Source organism: Pseudophryne corroboree, chromosome 12, assembly GCF_028390025.1.
Source record: "Pseudophryne corroboree isolate aPseCor3 chromosome 12, aPseCor3.hap2, whole genome shotgun sequence".
In the NCBI taxonomy this organism is placed as follows: Eukaryota; Metazoa; Chordata; class Amphibia; order Anura; family Myobatrachidae; genus Pseudophryne; species Pseudophryne corroboree.
Window position 1 is genome coordinate 28,644,714 of NC_086455.1, and position 25,240 is coordinate 28,669,953.

Here is a 25,240-nt window from a genome sequence, read left to right on the forward strand (position 1 = left end):
CTGGTGTAAAAAATACGGGGGACCCCTACTCTTTTTGTCCCCCGTAGTTTTTGCACCAGCACCAGGCGCAGAGCCCGGTGCTGGTTTTAAAAATACGGGGGATCCCCTGTCCATTTTCCCCCCGGATTTTTAGAACCAGGACCAGCTCGAAGAGCCCGAGGCTGATTATGCTTTGGAGGGGGGACCCCACGCCATTTTTTTCCGAGTTTTTTCCCGTTTTTAAAAAAACGGAACAAATCCGTCAAATCGGCCGTTTTTCGGCAGCGGGACTGTCGAATCCGTTTTTTATTGCATGTGGTCAATTTTGGCACCCACTTGCCGAAATTAGCCTGTCGAATTGTGTCGAATTGAAAAACGGACGATAATTTGCCGCGATTCGCCGCTAATTGCATATACCCCTATACCTATTAAGCAAAAACAGCCAGGGCCGGCTCTATCAGAAGGCAGCTGCCTAGGGGCGCCAATTAATTCATCTAGAAAAAACACTGAAGGATGTCTCTGTATGCGTTCTACTCCTTCTATACTGCGCTGGCTGCTGCTGCGGGTCAATCAGGTGCAGCCGCCGCCATCAGGCTGTACCACATAGTGTCTCAGCGCTTCCTCTGTGCAGACATGTTTAACATCAAGTCATGTGAAAGCACATAGGAGGCAGATGTAACTATGGCTTCCGAGGGTGTCCCCATGGCCGTTCCTCCACCTCCACCAGGCCCCTGTATCCCGGCTCTCCAGCAGCAAGCGGCACCTGACTACATGTCTGCACCCGCAGCGTCGCTGTCATGCTGCTGCCACCTATAAGAGGAACCCTGGCAATTATGGGGGAAAACAAGGAAACAAACTTTTAGGTACGTAACCATGGGGTTCTGCGGGACCACAGACAGTACAGATCTTACAGCCCAATGGGTAGTTTGCACAAACAGCATAATAGGGAAAACATGGGCACTAGAACACAATACGGAATATGGAAGGGGGGAAGGGGTCCAGTAATGAACTTGCATATGGGGGGGATGGAACACAATAAGGAACATACAAATATATAAATATTAGACAAAGCGGTGCTGCGGCCCCAAAACGTTGGTGTCTGTTATGATGTTTAATACACCTTGACTTTGACTAAAGGACTCTGAGTGCCGCTGTGTTTATATCTACAACGTGTCCATCATTCTTCAGAGGGTACCGGAGCATAATTATCTTTACAAGGGAGTGCCAAGTCCATCCACGTATACATGTATACACATGGTTAAACATTCCCTCCAGACCCCATATGCAGATGCAGGATGTATAGATAGATCTCTGCACTCAGCAAAAATGTGAAATCGCTCTTGGTGTCCTATATAGTTCCTAACATGCCAGCTGGCGTGTATACATGGGCAGAACAAATGGTCATCGCTCAAGGACTTAAACGTGAAAGTATATTATGAGCAATGTCACAGAATATTTGTTGTGCTGTAGTGTGAAACCATCTTATGAGCAGCAACTGTATCAGCCATTTCGTTAAATATATTATGAATAATGACTGGTATCGCTGATCTCCATATTGTTTAAAATGCAACAATACTGTAGAGAGTTCCCAGCTGGCAATGGTGCTTGCCATATTGCTGATTTATTGTTCAACAGGGTGATGTCATTGCGTCAGTGTCATTAATGCCCCTCCCCTCGCCCCCCCATCCAAAGGGTCCAACTGCTATTGTATTTGTGTATTCCTAAGACTGTGACTATTCATTCAGGTGTTCCAACAACTGTATTTCAAGCCACTGAGAAATCAGTGTGGGATTAATAATAAACCACAGTCATTAAATGAAACCCCCTGATTTCTCCCTACTCTTATCTACACATTACAGCCTGAACTCGCGGTATACGCACCTGCCCCTGTATTAGGGTGGGACAGCACCTTTTGACTTTTATTTGGCCACAGTATGAATAAAGACACATAGGGTTCAATACAAACAAACACCTAGGGATCAATTCAATTAGATGTGATAGGATATGAGTTGCCACTGGAAATGCCAACTTGTCCTGATCTCGCACTGGACTTGTGAACTTTTGTACCCAGCCCCCAAAATCTGCAAGTCCAGCAGTACTGTATGTGTGACATATAGCTGCACTTACTCGCCCACGCCAAAAAGTCACATCCAACTGAATCAACCCCATAGTCACAACACTGGGAGAACTTTTCTCTAAATGTGTCACCCCAATTTTATACTTCACAAAGAAACACCACAAAGTGACATTTATAAAAACAGAAATGTATACAGTACTCCTATACTTTTACAATGTTTCTGTGAGTAATGTGCTTATATTATATGTGCTAATCTTATATTCATCACCGCTCCAATGAGCATCAGTATTGAGAGACTGAGATTTATGCTTTATTGAGCTGAATACTGCAGTTATTACTCAGCACTTTACAGTGTCTCGTTCAATACTGCGTGCCAGGGAAAATGCAGGCATGGCTGGGCGAACGCTGGGCGGGTGTGTGATGTAAAATCTGGAACTGAATAATCTGAAGTGATCGCAAGCGCCGAGTAGGTTTTGAGCTACTCAAACTACACAAAAAATTTTTGCAAGCGCTCTGCGATAAAAACGTTTGCACTTCTGCTAAGCTAAAATACACTCCCAGTGGAAGGCGGCATAGCGTTTGCACAGCTGCTAAAAACTGCTAGCGAGCGATCAACTCGGAATGACCCCCACTTAGAATTAGTGTTTTCATGTGGCTAAGGGGGGCATTTACTAAGCAGTGATAACTGCGGAGAAGTGAGCCAGTGGAGAAGTTGCCCATGGCAACCAATCAGCACTGAAGTAACATCTATAATTTGCATACTATAAAATGATACAGAGCTGCTGATTGGTTGATGGGGAAATTTCTCCACTGGCTCACTTCTCCGCTCTTAACACTGCTTAGTAAATGTCCCCCTAAGTCACAAAGTCCACTGTGCGCTAAATGGGGCTACTTGGCGCAATATGAACATAGTTGAATGTGGACACATCTATATATTATACAATGACAAAAACCAGGTTCAAATGAATCCCAAGCCCACTCTGCAATGCGGTTACATTTTCCTACCAGTCCACGACAAATGCATCTGACAGACAGGACACTGATCAGGAAGACTCAGGACAGTGCTGCGGGTACAGGTGCTAGTAATATGCAGTTCTTTAGTGGATGAAGAGAGAAGACATGATGCTAAACAACATGTTACCATCTACCAAACTCATATCTCTCACCACAGGTGGGACTGCTTTCATATAGCACAAGCATGTCTAATAAAAAGGAACAGGAATATATGCACGAAACACAGTTCCAGACCTCCTGCTGATTCATTATACAGCGAGTAATTCACATCAGCTGACAGATTCATTGTGTAATGTAATGGAAATGCAAATTCTATAGAAAGGCATCTGACAGAGGTGGTTTATATGTTTGATTGGTATAGTCTAACAGTATTTACATGTATACAAATGATTAAAGCATAACGTGATCTTACAGCAGAGAGAAGGATTGCCATGGAGGCGATTCCACCTTATCTTTCAATAGAACATACAGTGCATCTTCACAAATTCCGTGTGCTTATACACCACAAATGTTCTAATGAAACAATAAGTCTTCTGCTTTTGCTGTATTGAACAGGGTCTCCGCTCTCTCCTGGCTTTGCCTGTCTGACAAACAGAAGTGTACTCCTCCTACGCTGCTGCAGTAACGTTAAACAGCCATTCTAGTCGCACTTAGGGGGTAATTCAGATCTGATCGCAGCAGCAAATCCATGTGCACTGCAGAAGGGGGCAGATGTAACATGTGCAGAGAGAGTTAGATTTGGGTGGGTTATTTTGTTTCTGTGCAGGGTAAATACTGGCTGCTTTATTGTTACACTGCAATTTAGATTTCAGTTTGAACGCACCCCACCCAAATCTAACTCTCTCAGCACATGTTACATCTGACCCCCCTGCAGTGCACATGGTTTTGCTCAACTGCCAACAAATTTGCTGCTGCGATCAACTCTGAATTAGGCCCATAGTCGTGAGCAGGTTTGCTAACGCCAGGTTTCTTTTGTGCATTTTTCCTCCCAGAAAATGCGTCTTATTTGCATCACTATGCGGTTAAGACGCACGATATGCGGCACGCCTAAATTCTGTGTGCGACTGCGGCTGTATCTGCATATGAAATGCTACGTTACAGTGTTTTCCCACAAAAGATTTTAAATCAGCTTGTGCGTCTTATTTACAGAGCGATGGGAATAAAATACATTTTCGGCAACAAAAAAAAGACGCACTACGTTAGCAGAGCTTCATGGGAACTTCCGGCTCACACACGCCAGGAATCTTGCGGTGCATGGCGTACTGAGGCCTCATGCATGAGGACACATTTGGAAATGATATCATTTTATTGCTACTTAAAAATGGAAATTCCCCTTGGGGGGAGTTATCACATTATGATGAATTGAGGTTATGGGAACTTTGATCCCTTTTCTGTTGCAAAAACGCTTTAGTGAGTAAGGTAGAACGGCCACTATGAAGTGTCATTTGTGGTGTACAGTAACGTTGTGGTGGAAAGTGTAATTCTAGTGCACATAACAAACATGCTAGGATATCTCTTTCACTAGCTATAATTACCTATTTGATCAGTAACATTATCATCGCTCCTCTGCCAGCTGGGCGTGGATTTCCCACCGGCCAACATGTCCGGTTGGGTGTTTTGTCTGTCGATAGAAGCCGGTGATCTGCGGCCAACTCCGAACCTGTTTAAAAGGAAACAAGGTTATGAAGATAAATATATACCTAGTCAGGTCCATAGCGAGACACAAAAGCTAACAAGGGGGCATATGTATTAACCTGGAGAAGGCATAAGGAAGTGATAAACCAGTGATAAATGCAAGGTGATAAACGCACCAGCCAATCACCTCCTAACTGTTAATGCACCAGCCAATCAGCTCCAATATGTAAATGATCACCTTGCATTTATCCCTGGTTTATCACTTCCTTATGCCTTCTCCAGGTTAATACATCTGCCCCAATGTGCTCTTTGGAGCCATGGGTCACACAGGTTCCTACACGGAGGATGTCTTTCCAAGCAAAAATAAAAGAAAATAGTAGGTGTGCTTAGTTTTAACATATCATTGTGGGGGAGATGTATCAAGGCTTGACACAGAATGGAGAGAAATAAAGTGCCAACCAATCAGCTCACAGCTGTCATTTTTTCGAACACTCTGGTAGATTCACGAAGCAGTGAAAAGAGAAGAGAAGTGAGTCAGAGGAGAAGTTGCCCATGGCAACCTTTATCAAGCCCATTCTATAAATTATAAAGAGCAGCTGATTGGTTGCCATGGGCAACTTCTCCACTCTTTTCACTGCTTCATGAATCTACTCCACAACCTGCTCCAAACTTTGATAAACCTTCCCCTTGTTGAAGAAAGCAACTGCTGATTTTTTTGGCGATATTATTTTATGTTTAACCTGTACTTGAAGAACGTGTACTTCATTAGGTGCTACATGGAATCATTCTCATATAAATTGTATGTGTATTTGTACTTACATGTCTTATTATGATTAACTTTTAATGATTGGAATGGATGGCACTTTCAAAGTATAGGCTGGCAACATAGGGGGTAATTCAGACCTGATCACTGGGCAGCGATTTTTGCAGCCCTGCGATCAGATAGTCTCCGCCCACCGGGGAGTGTATTTTAGCTGTGCAAGTGTGCGATCGCATGTGTAGCAGAGCTGCACAAACTGATATTGTGCAGTCTCTGCACAGCCCAGGACTTACTCAGACGCTGCGATCACATCAGGCTGTTCGGGACCGGATTTGATGTCAGACACCCGCCCTGCAAACGCTTGGACACGCCTGCGTTTTTCCAAACACTCCCTGAAAACGATCAGTTGCCACCCACAAACGCCCTCTTCCTGTCAATCTCCTTGCGATCGCCCGTGCAAATGGTTCCTTCACACAAACCCGTCGCTGGCCGGCGATTCGCTTTGCAGCCATCCGTCGCGCCTGCGCATTGCGGTGTATACGCAGTTTGCGCCTCTAATCGCCCGCTGTGCGAAAATGCACTGCAGCGGTAAGGTCTGAATTACACCCATAGATTTTAGCTAACATTGTTTCTCAACGCCTTCTTTCTCTATATATATTATATATACAGTATACACACATATATATATATATATATATATATATATATATACATACTGTGTATATATAAATATACACACATACTTTTATATACACACATATATACATATATACACACACAGACACACACACACACACACACACACACACACACATATACATATACACACACACACGTAGCCTAACAGAGATAATATAGAAAGTATTTCATTAGTTTATGCTTAGTACAATTTTATTTTTAAGTGTGTTCCTTTTCTCTGCAGACTGACATACTAACTCTGTGATAGAATATATAAATGTCTGCACTGTGCAACGTCAACCACCAAGGCAATCAACAGCAAAGCAGGAGTATAACACCAAGTCGCTTGCAGGAAATAAACAAGTCATTATCAACAGGAGCACAAGACATTTCATAGTCGCATCTGCCTGGTCTCTGGGTGACTGACACTGCTCACAGTCACTAAGAAGATAAAAGGGAATACTGCTGTGATCTCGTATCTCTAGGCGTCCAAACGGTAACATTCTGCGAGTCTCCTCTTTTCTTAAATGACTATGCATTTAATTAAAGATGGAGCTCCAGTATTATCATGTTAATATGATTTAACCCATGACCGCATATGCACATACATGTCCGCTGCTTATTATACGGGATAGCAGTAAAGTCACTGGTGTTTATTCACATTAGTTACAGAAAAGCAAAAGGTCATATTATTATGTGAGAAAACACAATATATACAAAGTTCTCCAAAATTCTGGAGGATTTATAGAAGACAATTATCTAACCAAGCCATCTACCAATTATACATACAAACTGGAAATTTTCAAAGGGTATATTTGTTGGATTTTTTTGTCACAGGATGTATAGCAGAAATATTTGTAAGGCAATGTGCGCCAATATATGGCCCTTAAGAAAATTACTGCATTAAAACCTACAATAAAACCGCCGAATACTGAGTACAGTATACCTAGGGTTGCCACCTCATCCCTTTAATTCTAAACACATATTAATTACACAGGTTCTGTGGCTGATAAAAACCAGGTGAAATGGAGTCTTGAAGTCAGCCAGCCACAGAACCTGCCACGATATTGGAGATTTTATAGGCACACTTGTGAATTTTACCACCTCTTTTCATTTTGGATCAACTTCTTCTATTAAACCACCTTAAAATATAGAATTAGAATGCTTAAACGGTATTGATTTTTCTAGTTAAAAAATCAGCACCATGTTGCGTGTTATTTCTATCTGTGCCACTCAACACCAATGGTCCCTCTCTTCAATGTAGGGATGGCCATCGACCATCAATGATTCAATATAATAAATGGTCTGTGTCCGATGTCAAATGCTTTTGCCATCGATGGGGGAGAACCAAATGGTTTCCCATTATCAACGGTATAGAAGCATTTAATTTTTTTTCCTTACAAGTGCTGGGACATGCCCCGCACCCAAGTCCTGATTTGCCTGTGGGTCAATCAGTGAACGAACCGGGATGACCATCAGTGGGTGAAACCATCGCTGGTCTTCCATAGCATAGTTTGTTACCATCAATGGCCACTCACAGCTTTGCCATTGATGGTCATCCTTACTTCAATGCCTAGTTATACTTTCAGGTTATTCTAGACGGTAACACTACAGACGTACAGAACAGGTCAGAGCAGAGAGAACCGTAATTATCAAACTACTGTCAAGTCTGAAGACAACATTTTGTCTATGAAATGTATAAAAACAGTCTAGCTCCAAAATGAACCAATTTATTAAGAATGTATAAAGGACTGAAATAATTAGCATCTTAAAATGAAGCTCATTCTACTGAAATTAAAATATGGGACATGGGGCAAATCAATTTTGCTTATCCACTCACTGTATGTCTTGACAGTAGGTTATTTTGCGGTCATGTACCTTGTATATCTCCTTTACTATGAATCAGCTGGGTTTCAATACATCCATTTTTAAAGCAATATAACCAAACCGATTTAAAATAAAACCAAAAATAACCACCACCTGTCAACTGCGCTGATATGGGCACAAAACAAGGACCATCAGCCAAAAACAGTCAAACTGGCACAGGTGCTATGGCACTTGGCGGGTAACAGTCTAACAGCTCTGACACTGGATGGCAGCTGAAAGTACCAGTGAGAGGCACACAGTGGCAGAATGCAGAGTTACCAAGTAATGGGTAAGAACAATCCAGATCTCCCACTCATTACAATGTTCACTGCAGAAAAACCCATTGTTTAAACAATTAACAATTAATGCACACCAAAACTGTACTTATTAAAATAAATGAATCCAATAAAACCCACACTCGGGAAAATGCTGTGAGAATGGAAACCTTGAAGTTTACCAACACTATAGCCACACATTGCAAGTCAACCAATCAGCAAGCCAAAAGTGCTTGAGCTTCTCAATGAAAGCATGGAGGAATGACATACCCTTCAGGCATAGATTGCTGCCTGCGGTGGGAGCCTCCTCTCGAGATGGTATCACTGGAGGCGGAAATATTGCTAGGAGAGTTACGGCATTGCGGAGATCGGCCCATAGCGACAGACGAAACAGAGACATACATCTCTGAACCTGGAGACAGCCTTATTAAAACCAGATAAAATATATTTATTGCACATAGTATGTCATTTCTTCCCCAACTATAAAGAACTGGCAGCACTTTGCTAAATAAGAAAAAAAAAAGGATTAATGAAGTAAAAAGGTGGTCAAGTGGAAGTTGATCCAAAATAAAAATAAAATGACAGTAGTAAAATTCACAAACACAACCCGGTGAGGACACGGGGGATTAGCTGCTTCACAAAACTTTGTCTAAGTTGTTACCAAATCAGACAGCACAGGAAAACTGCACCTTAACTTTAATAGGAACCTTTGCAGCAAAATATGGCGTGGAGTAAGGACATTAAAGAGACAGCATCTTTCATATTCAATCAATTTGTGCCATTCCCCACTTTCCATGCGTCAACATGAATAACTAAGTCTAGTCCTAGAATCTCTTCATTAAAGACCTCATCTCACCTCTTGCTCTCCAGGGGACGCCCATCACTGGAAATACTCCTTGGAATGTTTGCGGTACGTTCTGGTGTCTGTATTTTTCCATCTCCTTTAACAGAAGAGACTCTCGATGAGGCCGGACTCTGGAGCTGAGAGGGAACTTGTCTCAATTGCGCAGTATCCCCCTTGGCCGCGTTCCTTTGCCATTTGTTGTTATTCCTGAATGGGAATTTCAGCTCATACGGGATGCCCTCATTCATTTTATACTCTACTGTAGGCATGCGATATATCTCTGAGCAACCTCTAAAAGAGAAGACTTTTAGTTAGAGGCTGACACCTAGCAATTGTAAGATAAAACCTTATCACTTATCAAAGTCCTTGTTAGTCATACTTGGCAACATTTTATGACAGCCCTCCAGGAGATACCAAAGGGCAGATGTTGGTGGAAGACGCAGGGGGCGTGACACAGACCCGCCTCCCTCACTACTGCAATTTGCAGCATTGGTCAGTGGCTCTATGGTTGTGTGATTCCCCACAAATCACGTCATCAAGCCCCTGGACCGCTCACTTTACTGTGGATAGGGAAGGCCGCTCTAATCTCTTGGGAATTTAGCAAAGCCCCCTATAGATTGTAAACTTGCGAGCAGGGCCCTCTTACCTCTGCCTGTCTGTTATAAACTAGTCTCTACTTTTTTTTTTACTTTATTTGTTCCCAAATAAATGTTGGTGACATTGTAGGTAACTACACTATTAAAGTCTTCAGCATGACCCCATAGTAAGTGTTCTAAATCCACTCGGATAAGATTGGGAGCGGGGGGGGGGGGGGGGGGAAGAAGTGTTTTTATGCTCTGCTAAGAATTATACCGTATATATTACAACTATCTAAGCACAATAGGGGTTGATGCACAGTCTAGAATACCATTAGTTGAAGGAAAGGAAAGAGAAGAAGGGGATACCTTTTTTGTAGACACATTCAATACCAACACATTTTTAATGCTTCGCTTTTATTGTACTATAGTTATAATTGCGTATCCCTTGATATTCAGTAGAGAACAGCAAAACATACAAAACAACAACTTATTCACATGAAGAAAAATGTCAACTCACAACAGAGAAACAAATACATAATAGACTTTACATAAAGCTCTGCCTAATCACGTAATTTCCAAGATAACGCTGCTTATGATACACTGGAGAAAACATCTGCAATAACGTAAACTTTCACACATCAATGGAGTCAGGTTATTGTAAAAAAATAAAATAAAAAAATAGTTTTGTGATGAGAGAAAAGTCACATGACCGATATTAAATGTTTCCTATATCTCTATATCTTATAAAAGGAACCAGTTACTTATACAATTGCACGATACTTTAACTTGTAAGTATACTGTATACAGACACTAATAGGTTACATCCTCCATATGTCATCCAGAGTATACTATCACGTCTTTACAGCATAATAACTGTGGTGAAAGGTGGTTTTGGTGGGGTGCGGTTTAATTTATCGGCTGACGGGATGCCGGTGGTCAGGATACAGATGCCAGAATCCCGACAGCCGGGGAAATGCCAGCGATCGGAATCCTGAAAGAAGCCCAGATTTCTCACTCGGGTGGTGGCACGCGCCACCACCTGAGGAGGACTATAATACTGTGGCGGGCAAATCTCGCCACCGGGCCCGAAGTGCGGCGAGTGCATCAAGACCGTGAGTGGACCCTCTGCGGGATTCCTGCTGTCGGTATTCTGGCGTTGGTCTCCTGACCGACGGGATTTCATACCGAATCCAGTTTGGTCACAGTTACTGCTGATGGCACATTAAGCACAGACTAAATGAAAGTGATTATATTTTTGTAGCCAAGTTATAATAAGAATTTACTTACCGATAATTCTATTTCTCATAGTCCGTAGTGGATGCTGGGGACTCCGTAAGGACCATGGGGAATAGCGGCTCTGCAGGAGACTGGGCACATCTAAAGAAAGCTTTAGGACTATCTGGTGTGCACTGGCTCCTCCCCCTATGACCCTCCTCCAAGCCTCAGTTAGGATACTGTGCCCGGACGAGCGTACACAATAAGGAAGGATTTTGAATCCCGGGTAAGACTCATACCAGCCACACCAATCACACCGTACAACTTGTGATCTGAACCCAGTTAACAGCATGATAACAGAGGAGCCTCTAGAAAAGATGGCTCACTACAGCAATAACCCGATTTTTTGGTAACAATAACTATGTACCAGTATTGCAGACAATCCGCACTTGGGATGGGCGCCCAGCATCCACTACGGACTATGAGAAATAGAATTATCGGTAAGTAAATTCTTATTTTCTCTAACGTCCTAAGTGGATGCTGGGGACTCCGTAAGGACCATGGGGATTATACCAAAGCTCCCAAACGGGCGGGAGAGTGCGGATGACTCTGCAGCACCAAATGAGAGAACTCCAGGTCCTCCTCAGCCAGGATATCAATTTTGTAGAATTTTACAAACGTATTTGCTCCTGACCAAGTAGCTGCTCGGCAAAGTTGTAAAGCCGAGACCCCTCGGGCAGCCGCCCAAGATGAGCCCACCTTCCTTGTGGAGTGGGCATTTACAGATTTTTGGCTGTGGCAGGCCTGCCACAGAATGTGCAAGCTGAATTGTACTACAAATCCAACGAGCAATAGTCTGCTTAGAAGCAGGAGCACCCAGCTTGTTGGGTGTATACAGGATAAACAGCGAGTCAGATTTCCTGACTCCAGCCGTCCTGGAAACATATATTTTCAGGGCCCTGACAACGTCTAGCAACTTGGAGTCCTCCAAGTCCCTAGTAGCCGCAGGCACCACAAATAGGTTGGTTCAGGTGAAACGCTGAAACCACCTTAGGGAGAAACTGAGGACGAGTCCTCAATTCCGCCCTGTCCGAATGGAACATCAGATAAGGGCTTTTTCAGGATAAAGCCGCCAATTCTGACACGCGCCTGGCCCAGGCCAGGGCCAACAGCATGACCACTTTCCATGTGAGATATTTTAACTCCACAGATTTAAGTGGTTCAAACCAATGTGACTTTTGGAACCCAAAACTACATTGAGATCCCAAAGTGCCACTGGAGGCACAAAAGGAGGCTGTATATGCAGTACCCCTTTTACAAACGTCTGAACTTCAGGGACTGAAGCTAGTTCTTTTTGGAAGAAAATTGACAGGGCCGAAATTTGAACCTTAATGGACCCCAATTTCAGGCCCATAGACACTCCTGTTTGCAGGAAATGTAGGAATCGACCCAGTTGAATTTCCTCCATCGGGCCTTACTGGCCTCGCACCACGCAACATATTTTCGCCAATTTCGGTGATAATGTTTTTGCGGTTACATCCTTCCTGGCTTTGATCAGGATAGGGATGACTTCATCCGGAATGCCTTTTTTCCTTCAGGATCCGGCGTTCAACCGCCATGCCGTCAAACGCAGCCGCGGTAAGTCTTGGAACAGACAGGGTCCTTGCTGGAGCAGGTCCCTTCTTAGAGGTAGAGGCCACGGATCCTCCGTGAGCATCTCTTGAAGTTCCGGTTACCAAGTCCTTCTTGGCCAATCCGGAGCCACGAATATAGTGCTTACTCCTCTCCATCTTATCAATCTCAGTACCTTGGGTATGAGAGGCAGAGGAGGGAACACATACCCTGACTGGTACACCCACGGTGTTACCAGAGCGTCTACAGCTATTGCCTGAGGGTCCCTGGACCTGGCGCAATACCTGTCGAGTTTTTCCCAATGGTTTATAATCATGTGGAAGACTTCTGGGTGAAGTCCCCACTCTCCCGGGTGGAGGTCGTGCTGAGGAAGTCTGCTTCCCAGTTGTCCACTCCCGGAATGAATACTGCCGACAGTGCTATCACATGATTTTCCGCCCAGCGAAGAATCCTTGCAGCTTCTGCCATTGCCCTCCTGCTTCTTGTGCCACCCTGTCTGTTTACGTGGGTGACTGCCGTGATGTTGTCCGACTGGATCAACACCGGCTGACCTTGAAGCAGAGGTCTTGCTAAGCTTAGAGCATTGTAAATGTCCCTTAGCTTCAGGATATTTATGTGAAGTGATGTCTCCAGGCTTGACCATAAGCCCTGGATATTCCTTCCCTGTGTGACTGCTCCCCAGCCTCGCAGGCTGGCATCCGTGGTCACCAGGACCCAGTCCTGAATGCCGAATCTGCGGCCCTCTAGAAGATGAGCACTCTGCAACCACCACAGGAGGGACACCCTTGTCCATGGTGACAGGGTTATCCGCTGATGCATCTGAAGATGCGACCCGGACCATTTGTCCAGCAGGTCCCACTGGAAAGTTCTTGCGTGGAATCTGCCGAATGGGATTGCTTCGTAGGAAGCCACCATTTTACCCAGAACCCTTGTGCATTGATGCACTGAGACTTGGCTCGGTTTTAGGAGGTTCCTGACTAGCTCGGATAACTCCCTGGCCTTCTCCTCCGGGAGAAACACCTTTTTCTAGACTGTGTCCAGGATCATCCCTAGGAACAGAAGACAAGTCGTCGGAACCAGCTGCGATTTTGGAATATTGAGAATCCAATCGTGCTGCCGCAACACTACCTGAGATAGTGCTACACCGACCTCCAACTGTTCCCTGGATCTTACCCTTATCAGGGAATTGTCCAAGTAAGGGATAACTAAAATTCCCTTCCTTCGAAGGAATATCATCATTTCGGCCATTACCTTGGTAAAGACCCGGGGTGCCGTGGACCATCCATACGGCAGCGTCTGAACTGATAGTGACAGTTCTGTACCATAAACCTGAGGTACCCTTGGTGAGAAGGGTAAATTTTGACATGAAGGTAAGCATCCTTGATGTCCCGAGACATCATGTAGTCCCCTTCTTCCAGGTTCGCAATCACTGCTCTGAGTGACTCAATCTTGAATTTGAACCTCTGTATGTAAGTGTTCAAAGATTTTTGATTTAGAATCGGTCTCACCGAGCCGTCCGGCTTCGGTACCACAACAGTGTGGAATAATACCCCGTTGCCTGTTGCAGGAGGGGTATCTTGATTATCACCTGCTGGGAATACAGCTTGTGAATGGCTTCCAAAACTGTCTCCCTGTCAGAAGGAGACATCGGTAAAGCCGACTTTAGGAAACGGCGAGGGGGAGACGTCTCGAATTCTAATTTGTACCCCTGAGATATCACCTGAAGGATCCAGGGGTCTACTTGCGAGTGAGCCCACTGCGCGCTGAAATTCATTGAGACGGGCCCCCCACCGTGCCTGATTCTGCTTGTAAAGCCCCAGCGTATACTGAGGGCTTGGCTGAGGCGGGAGAGGGTTTCTGTTCCTGGGAACTGGCTGATTTCTGCAGCCTTTTTCCTCTCCCTCTGTCACGGGGCAGAAATGAGGAACCTTTTGCCCGCTTGTCCACGAAAAGACTGCGCCTGATAATACGGCGTCTTCTCATGTTGAGAGGCGACCTGGGGTACAAACGTGGATTTCCCAGCTGTTGCCGTGGCCACCAGGTCTGAAAGACCGACCCTAAATAACTCCTCCCCTTAATAAGGCAATACTTCCAAATGCCGTTTGGAATACGCATCACCTGACCACTGACGTGTCCATAACCCTCTACTGGTAGAAATGGACAACGCACTTGACTTGATGCCAGTCGGCAAATATTCCGCTGTGCATCACGCATATATAGAAATGCATCTTTTAAATGCTCTATAGGCAAAAATATACTGTCCCTATCTAGGGTATCAATATTTTCAGTCAGGGAATCCGACCACGCCAACCCAGCACTGCACATCCAGGCTGAGGCGATTGCTGGTCGCAGTATAACACCAGTATGTGTGTAAATACATTTTAGGATACCCTCCTGCTTTCTATCAGCAGGATCCTTAAGGGCAGCCATCTCAGGAGAGGGTAGAGCCCTTACAAGCGTGTGAGCGCTTTATCCACCCTAGGGGGTGTTTCCCAACGCACCCTAACCTCTGGCGGGAAAGGATATAATGCCAATAACATTTTAGAAATTATCAGTTGTTATCGGGGGAAACCCACGCATCATCACACACCTCATTTAATATTTCTCAGATTCAGGAAAACTACAGGTAGTTTTTCCTCACCGAACATAATACCCCTTTTTGGTGGTACTCGTATTATCAGAAATGTGTAAAACATTTTTCATTGCCTCAATCATGTAACGTGTGGCCCTACTGGAAGTCACATATGTCTCTTCACCGTCGACACTGGAGTCAGTATCCGTGTCGGCGTCTATATCTGCCATCTGAGGTAATGGGCGCTTTAGAGCCCCTGACGGCCTATGAGACGTCTGGACAGGCACAAGCTGAGTAGCCGGCTGTCTCATGTCAACACTGTCTTTTATACAGAGCTGACACTGTCACGTAATTTCTTCCAACAGTTCATCCACTCAGGTGTCGACCCCCTAGGGGGTGACATCACTATTACAGGCAATCTTCTCCGTCTCCACATCATTTTTCTCCTCATACATGTCGACACAAAAGTACCGACATACAGCACACACACAGGGAATGCTCTGATAGAGGACAGGACCCCACTAGCCCTTTGGGGAGACAGAGGGAGAGTTTGCCAGCACACACCAGAGCGCTATATATATATACAGGGATAACCTTATATAAGTGTTTTTCCCCTTATAGCTGCTGTATAGTTAATACTGCGCCTAATTAGTGCCCCCCTCTCTTTTTTAACCCTTTCTGTAGTGTAGTGACTGCAGGGGAGAGCCAGGGAGCTTCCCTCCAACGGAGCTGTGAGGGAAAATGGCGCCAGTGTGCTGAGGAGATAGGCTCCGCCCCCTTATCGGCGGCCTTATCTCCCGTTTTTCTATGTATTCTGGCAGGGGTTAAATGCATCCATATAGCCCAGGAGCTATATGTGATGCATTTTTTTGCCATCCAAGGTGTTTTTATTGCGTCTCAGGGCGCCCCCCCCCCAGCGCCCTGCACCCTCAGTGACCGGAGTGTGAAGTGTGCTGAGAGCAATGGCGCACAGCTGCAGTGCTGTGCGCTACCTTGTTGAAGACAGGACGTCTTCTGCCGCCGATTTTCCGGACCTCTTCTGCCTTCTGGCTCTGTAAGGGGGCCGGCGGCGCGGCTCTGGGACCCATCTCTGCACCCTTCTCGTTCGGGCACAGAGATCTAACTGAGGCTTGGAGGAGGGTCATAGGGGGAGGAGCCAGTGCACACCAGATAGTCCTAAAGCTTTCTTTAGATGTGCCCAGTCTCCTGCGGAGCCGCTATTCCCCATGGTCCTTACGGAGTCCCCAGCATCCACTTAGGACGTTAGAGAAATGAAGGTGATACTACACTGATAGCTCAGTAAATGAGGTGTGGTCAGCGTCTCAGAGTTTCGGAATCCCGACAAGGATTACAATGTTGGCGCTGGTACCCTAAATGATGGTATTCAGAATGAGGACATGGGGGAGGGGAGGGGGGGGGGGGGGGGACATTAGGTTCAGGCTGTAGATGGGCTAGGGTTAGGCTGCAGGGGTGGGGTTTGAAACTAATCAACTTTCTTTGGATTTTTTAAGCCCTCAATGGGACGCTCTTTTACTCATTAATGAGGTAAACTCTTGACACAATCCACCTCCTTAAGAGCCTTTATTATAGTGTTTGATTATTAATATAGGTTATACAAACTGAACATTTAAAATATTTAATAGTAATTTTAATAAAGTATTGTACATACTATTTGACAACCGGTTGCTATTTTGTAATAGGAATAAATGGAATTATTTAATGTAATTATTACATGTGTCGTGACTCCTTCCATTGCAGACTTCATTAGCGCAGAATCGCATTTGATCAATTTAAAATAGGGTCACCACCAGTAACAGACTCTGGGGGTCATTCCGAGTTGTTCGTTCATTATATTTTTCTCGCAACGGAGCGATTAGTCGCTAATGCGCATGCGCAATGTCCACAGTACGACTGCGCCAAGTAAATTTGCTATGCAGTTAGGTATTTTACTCACGGCATTACGAGGTTTTTTCTTCGTTCTGGTGATCGTAATGTGATTGACAGGAAGTGGGTGTTTCTGGGCGGAAACTGGCCTTTTTATGGGTGTGTGCGGAAAAATGCGGGAGTGGCTGGAGAAACGGAGGAGTGTCTGGCCGAACGCTGGGAGTGTTTGTGACGTCAAACCAGGAACGAAACTGACTGAACTGATCGCAGTTGCCGAGTAAGTGTGGAGCTACTCAGAAACTGCTAAGAAGTGTCTATTCACAATTCTGCTAATCTTTCGATCGCAATTTTGATAAGCTAAGATTCACTCCCAGTAGGCGGCGGCTTAGCGTGTGCAAAGCTGCTAAAAGCAGCTTGCGAGCGAACAACTCGGAATGAGGGCCTCTGTCTTTTGTATATCTGTCAGAGAGACAAGACTTCAGTATGCCATCTTATGTCAAACTACAACTTCCATGATGCTACAAAATAGCTCATAGAATTCAGGTGAAGTCTGGACATTCACGACTAATATAAAGAGCATTTTTTTCTATGCAGATGTATCCCCGTACACCTCTCCTCACATCACACAGCCTCATACAGGGCACCACAGAATGCGGGAATGTTGCGCGGTTTGGTACCAAATGTGCAGCTTATATGCAGATGTACAATGCATAAGTGGAAATGACAAGTGACTCAGACACAAACCTGCGGAAATAGACAAAAGACTGAGTAATGATATGCATGAGCTGCACCCTGCAGTGTTGTTCTTTATCACGAAAATCCTAAATGCCCATTGCTCTAGGAGTGACTTTGGATACAGCTACAATGTGAATAAGAAAATTAAGAAATGGGCACGAAAGTCTGGGAATCGGTACACACGGCGCAGAAAAAGTCACAGCATGGGCGGAGTTCAAATGTTGTTGTTTTTGTTTGTCCGGAACTAACTAGATGGCGTCGAACGGAGCAATTCTAATGTACTGTAGTTCCGGCGTCTACATTTCAGCTCACACCCGCCGGAGGTGGCAAGTTGAAATGTACGAAAAGTGATCCGTGCCCAAACAGCACTTTTCCTGATTGCGCCCATTAGTTTAATTGGGTTTAGCCGTTTTACGCGGTCAACGCCATCAGTAATGGGTTTAGACGGGACATCGGGGGCGATAACATTAGAATTCCCTTACATGTGTCTGGAGCCATATTGCGTGTAAGTGATGGATAAATAAGGATACATTTGGATTTGTAGAATATTGAGGTTGGTGATTATTTTTTTTTGTTCTGCGTCAACAGGGGTTCAGTATACCGACCTCTTGAAATCCAGACAGTCGGCATGCAGACTAACAGGAACGATTCCCACTCGTGGGTGTCCACGCCACCAATAGAGTGGAAATAGAACATGTGGCGAGCGCAGTGAGCCACCGAGCCCGCTGCGCGGTGAGTACTATGGTGTGTATACAGTATACAGTACTATGCTGGGCACTGAGCTGTACATAGGTGGTATAAAACAGCACTGTGTTAGGCTTGAGAATGTTATGATGTGAAATGGGCAGCTCTAAGAGTGGGCACGGGGCATATTGGAAGCAGTCATAGTACTCTGAAGACTGGCATAAACGTGTTTCATATGCTTACACATAGGTCACTGGGCTGTTTATCATGTGCCCATAGTATGTGGTATATGCTGGCACTGGGATGTGTAAGCAGTGCAGAAACCTTTGCTGTTAGAAGGTTGTAAATTATGGGCAGCGCACGATGCAGTAGACATGGGCTGAACTGCTGTCCTACGGACTATGGGGCCTATTTACTAAACCTTGAATGATGATAAAGTGGACGCAGATAAAGTACCAGCCAATCAGCTCCTAATTGCCATGTCACAGGCTGGGTTTGAAAAATGACAGCTAGGAGCTGATTGGCTGGTCCTTTATCTCCGTCCACTTTAGTAAATAGATCCCTATATGTGACGGGCAAGGCAATTTTATACTTTCCATTGGATTGCTCTGCACAAGTCAACATTTTTGTCACACTAAGCTCAATTAATAGTTACGTACATATTTTGCACCATGACATGCACACTAACGTAACACAATACCACTCATATCAATTGGGGAAATCCCCCTCCCTCAGTTGATACAGTTTAACAAACACGTAAAGGCCAACTCCACCCTAATTGATTTTCCCCACTTTAAAATCACTACACAATACACTGATAGGACTTCTAATACTTGAAGCACAACTCTTGCCTGGAAATCTCAGTTGAAAACTCACAAAACACAATGTCGCTACCATATGACCAGTAGGTTGCATATAAATGACCTTAGCACCATCAGAAACCATGGAAAAAAACCACTACAGACCAGCTTATTGCCATGGATACAGTTGTTGTTAAGAAGGTAAAATCATCATTAAGTGAAGTTACTGAAAAAGCTATATCCCTGTATACTGGATAATGTATATTTATTACAACAGTACAGTAGACACTAACTAGTCTTAGGCTTTTTAAACATTAAACGAGATGACCCATAGCCAATAATTCGGTTTGCCGATGTTTAGAAAATCTGAACATAAATGCATACACTTTTCAATCAAGTTGGGATAATGTAATGGACAAATAACAGAATGAATACCTGCGTGGAATGCCCTCGTCATGGGGTGGGATGATGACAACTTTAACTGTTACCGATGTCCTGAGAAGGTCAATCATCTGCTCGTGGCTCAAAGTGGCCACTGCAACTTTACAAATTTCAACCAGCCGGCTTCCTTGTCTTAAGCCGGCCTGCCAAGCATAGCCGTAGGGCTCTACCTCTGCAACAATCCCTTCATAGTTTACATGGAATCCAAGCTGTCCCAAACCGTTCCTTCTCAGAGTCATTTCCACGGTCTCACATCCTTTTGTAACAATCTGAAATGTAAAGAATAATAATAATAATAATAATAGTACCGTAATACTACTTAAAAGTAACTCAAAATTGAGGTATAAAGGTATACAGACAATAAAAGGCACTAAAGGATGCAAAAAAAATGTAGAAAAAGGATGTAAAAAAATAAATACAGGTTGAGTATCCCATATCCAAAATGCTTGGGACCAGAAGTATTTTGGATATCGGATTCTTCCGTATTTTGGAATGATTGCATACCATAATGAGATATCATGGCGATGGGACCCAAGTCTAAGCACAGAATACATTTATGTTTCATATACATCTTATACACACAGCCTGAGGGGCATTTAATACAATGGGGCAGATGTATTAACCTGGAGAAGGCATAAGGAAGTGATAAACCAGTGATAAGTGCAAGGTGATAAAGGTACCAGCCAATCAGCTCCAATATGTAAATCAACAGTTAGGATCTGATTGGCTGCTGCCTTTATCACCTTGCACATATCACTGGTTTATCACTTCCTTATGCCTTCTCCAGGTTAATACATCTGCCCCAATATTTTTAATAACTTTGTGTATTAAACAAAGTTTGTGTACATTGAGCCATCAGAAAACAAACGTCTCACTATCTCACTAAAAAAATTCCGTATTTCGGAACATTTGGATATGAGATACTCAACCTGTATCAAAAAGCATTACTTGTATCAGCTTTAAAAAAAATCTAATGAAATCTAATATTAAAAATCTGGGAAGCGGTTAATTTACTGGCGTGTCGGGATCCCGGCGGTCAGGATACAGATGCCGAAATCCCCACAGCCGACAATACAGACAGCCAGAATATCCCAGCGCACCAGGGCTATTCCCACTCGTGGGTGTCTACGACACCCAGAGTTGGAATAGATCTTGTGTAGAGCCTGCAAGGGGATTCTTAGTGCCCGCCCTGCTACCGGCATTCTAGCGGACGGGACGCTGCTGTGAGGATATTAACAGCCGGCATCCCGTTCCGTAAGTAACACGTATGTAACCCAAAAATTCACTGGTCTGCAGAAGAACCATTATACACATACTAACAAATTAATCATTACTCCATTAATTATTACTTGTAATGTGTATTACCCAAAATCTCTGGCACCTCCTGTGCATTGACCAATTAATGTGAATGATGTCTAGATAATAAGAATTTACTTACCGATAATTCTATTTCTCGGAGTCCGTAGTGGATGCTGGGGTTCCTGAAAGGACCATGGGGAATAGCGGCTCCGCAGGAGACAGGGCACAAAAAGTAAAGCTTTAGGATCAGGTGGTGTGCACTGGCTCCTCCCCCTATGACCCTCCTCCAAGCCTCAGTTAGGTACTGTGCCCGGACGAGCGTACACAATAAGGAAGGATTTATGAATCCCGGGTAAGACTCATACCAGCCACACCAATCACACTGTACAACCTGTGATCTGAACCCAGTTAACAGTATGATAACAGCGGAGCCTCTGAAAAGATGGCTCACAACAATAATAACCCGATTTTTGTAACTATGTACAAGTAATGCAGATAATCCGCACTTGGGATGGGCGCCCAGCATCCACTACGGACTCCGAGAAATAGAATTATCGGTAAGTAAATTCTTATTTTCTCTATCGTCCTAGTGGATGCTGGGGTTCCTGAAAGGACCATGGGGATTATACCAAAGCTCCCAAACGGGCGGGAGAGTGCGGATGACTCTGCAGCACCGAATGAGAGAACTCCAGGTCCTCCTTAGCCAGGGTATCAAATTTGTAGGATTTTACAAACGTGTTTGCCCCTGACTAAATAGCCGCTCGGCAAAGTTGTAAAGCCGAGACCCCTCGGGCAGCCGCCCAAGATGAGCCCACCTTCCTTGTGGAATGGGCATTTACATATTTTGGCTGTGGCAGGCCTGCCACAGAATGTGCAAGCTGAATTGTATTACACATCCAACTAGCAAAAGTCTGCTTAAAAGCAAGAGCACCCAGTTTGTTGGGTGCATACAGGATAACAGCAAGTCAGTTTTCCTGACTCCAGCCGTCCTGGAACCTATATTTTCAGGGCCCTGACCTCATCTAGCAACTTGGAGTCCTCCAAGTCCCTAGTAGGCGCAAGACACCACAATAAGCTGGTTCAGGTGAAACACTGACACCACCTTAGGGAGAGAACTGGGGACGAGTCCGCAGCTCTGCCCTGTCCGAATGGACAAACAGATATGGGCTTTTTTGAGAAAAAAACCACCAATTTGACACTCGCCTGGTCCAGGCCAGGTCCAAGAGCATGTTCACTTTTCATGTGAGATGCTTCAAATCCACAGATTTGACTGGTTTTAAACCAATGTGTTTTGAGGAATCCCAGAACTACGTTGAGATCCCACAGTGCCACTGGAGGCACAAAAGGGGGTTGTATATGCAATACTCCCTTGACAAACTTCTGGACTTCAGGAACTGAAGCCAATTCTTTCTGGAAGAAAAATCGACAGGGCCGAAATTTGAACCTTAATGGACCCCAATTTGAGGCCCATAGACACTCCTGTTTGCAAGAAATGCAGGAATCGACCGAGTTGAAATTTCTTCGTGGGGCCTTCCTGGCCTCACACCACGCAACATATTTTCGCCACATGTGGTGATAATGTTGTACGGTCACCTCCTTTCTGGCTTTGACCAGGGTAGGAATGACCTCTTCCTGAATGCCTTTTCCCTTAGGATCCGGCGTTCCACCGCCATGCCGTCAAACGCAGCTGCGGTAAGTCTTGGAACAGACATGGTACTTGCTGAAACAAGTCCCTTCTTAGCGGCAGAGGCCATAAGTCCTCTGTGAGCATCTCTTGAAGTACCGGGTACCAAGTCCTTCTTGGCCAATCCGGAGCCATGAGTATAGTTCTTACTCCTCTACGTCTTATAATTCTCAGTACCGTAGGTATGAAAAGCAGAGGATGGAACACATACACCGACTGGTACACCCACGGTGTTACCAGAACGTCCACAGCTATTGCCTGAGGGTCTCTTAACCTGGCGCAATACCTGTCCCGTTTTTTGTTCAGACGGGACGCCATCATGTCCACCTTTGGTAATTCCCAACGGTTTACAATTATGTGGAAAACTTCCCCATGAAGTTCCCACTCTGCCGGGTGGAGGTCGTGCCTACTGAGGAAGTCTGCTTCCCAGTTTCCATTCCCGGAATGAAACACTGCTGACAGTGTTATCACATGATTTTCCGCCCAGCGAAAAGTCCTTGCAGTTTTTGCCACTGCCCTCCTGCTTCTTGTGCCGCCCTGTCTATTTACGTGGGCGACTGCCGTGATGTTTTATCCCACTGGATCAATACCGGCTGACCTTGAAGCAGAGGTCTTGCTAAGCTTAGAGCATTATAAATTTACCCTTAGCTATATTTATGTGGAGAAAAATCTCCAGACTTGATCACACTCCCTGGAAATTTTTTCCTTGTGTGACTGCTCCCCAGCCTCTCGGGCTGGCCTCCGTGGTCACCAACATCCAAAACTGAATGCCGAATCTGCGGCCCTCTAGAAGATGAGCACTCTGTAACCACCACAGGAGAGACACCCTTGTCCTTGGATATAGGGTTATCCGCTGATGCATCTGAAGATGCGATCCGGACCATTTGTCCAGCAGATCCCACTGAAAAGTTCTTGCATGAAATCTGCCGACTGGAATTGCTTCGAAGGAAGTCACCATTTTTTTTTACCATGGCCCTTGTGCAATGATGCACTGATTTTAGGAGGTTCCTGACTAGCTCGGATAACTCCCTGGCTTTCTCTTCCGGGAGAAACACCTTTTTCTGGACTGTGTCCAGAATCATCCCTAAGCACAGGAGACTTGTTGTCGGGATCAGCTGCGATTTTGGAATATTTAGAATCCACTCCTGCTGTTGTAACAGTATCCGAGATAGTGCTACTCCGACCTCCAACTGTTCCCTGGACTTTGCCCTTATCAGGAGATCGTCCAAGTAAGGGATAATTAAGACGCCTTTTCTTCGAAGAAGAACCATCATTTCGGCCATTACCTTGGTAAAGACCCGGGGTGCCGTAGACAATCCAAACGGCAGCGTCTGAAACTGATAGTGACAGTTCTGTACCACGAACCTGAGGTACCCTTAGTGATAAGGGCAAATTTTGGACATGGAGGTAAGCATCCCTGATGTCTCGGGACACCAGATAGTCCCCTTCTTCCCGGTTCGTTATCACTGCTCTGAGTGACTCCATCTTGATTTGAACCTTTGAAAGTGTTCAAATTTTTTTAGATTTAGAATAGGTCTCACCTAGCCTTCTGGCTTCAGTACCACAATATAGTGTGGAATAATACCCCCTTTTCTTGTTGTAGGAGGGGTAATTTAATTATCACCTGCTGGGAATACAGCTCGTGAATTTTTTCCCATACTGCCTCCTTGTCGGAGGGAGACCTTGGTAAAGCAGACTTCAGGAGCCTGCGCAGGGGAAACGTCTCGACATTCCAAACTGTACCCCTGGGATACTACTTGTAGGATCCAGGGGTCCTGTACGGTCTCAGCGTCATGCTGAGAGCTTGTCAGAAGCGGTGGAACGCTTCTGTTCCTGGGAATGGGCTGCCTGCTGCAGTCTTCTTCCCTTTCCTCTATCCCTGGGCAGATATGACTCTTATAGGGACGAAAGGACTGAAGCTGAAAAGACGGTGTCTTTTTCTGCAGAGATGTGACTTAGGGTAAAAACGGTGGATTTTCCAGCAGTTGCCGTGGCCACCAGGTCCGATGGACCGACCCCAAATAACTCCTCTTCCTTTATACGGCAATACACCTTTGTGCCGTTTGGAATCTGCATCACCTGACCACTGTCGTGTCCATAACATCTTCTGGCAGATATGGACATCGCACTTACTCTTGATGCCAGAGTGCAAATATCCCTCTGTGCATCTCGCATATATAGAAATACATCCTTTAAATGCTCTATAGTCAATAAAATACTGTCCCTGTCAAGGGTATCAATATTTTTAGTCAGGGAATCCGACCAAGCCACCCCAGCTCTGCACATCCAGGCTGAGGCGATCGCTGGTCGCAGTATAACACCAGTATGTGTGTATATACTTTTTATGATATTTTTCCAGCCTCCTGTCAGCTGGCTCCTTGAGGACGGCCCTATCTATAGACGGTACCGCCACTTGTTCTGATAAGCGTGTGAGCGCCTTATCCACCCTAAGGGGTGTTTCCCAACGCGCCCTAACTTCTGGCGGGAAAGGGTATACCGCCCATATTTTCTATCGGGGGGAACCCACGCATCATCACACACTTCATTTAATTTATCTGATTCAGGAAAAACTACGGTAGTTTTTTCAC

At 44.9% G+C, this 25,240-nt stretch overlaps 1 protein-coding gene across 7 annotated transcripts in view; it reads right to left on the reverse strand.

Annotated features, from left to right (window-relative positions):
- The window catches only part of SIPA1L1 (signal induced proliferation associated 1 like 1), a 396,543-nt gene that overhangs the window by 40,546 nt on the left and 330,757 nt on the right, over positions 1-25,240 (reverse strand). For 6 of the 7 annotated variants that reach the window (XM_063947278.1, XM_063947276.1, XM_063947275.1 and 3 more), the window contains 4 exons: positions 19,664-19,938; positions 9,141-9,419; positions 8,555-8,707; positions 4,606-4,730 (listed from right to left, as the gene is read on the reverse strand). In XM_063947278.1, the coding sequence (XP_063803348.1) occupies positions 4,606-4,730; positions 8,555-8,707; positions 9,141-9,419; positions 19,664-19,938 (832 nt within the window). The remainder of the gene's footprint in view (positions 1-4,605; positions 4,731-8,554; positions 8,708-9,140; positions 9,420-19,663; positions 19,939-25,240) is intronic. The other variant, XM_063947277.1, reaches the window with a different exon arrangement.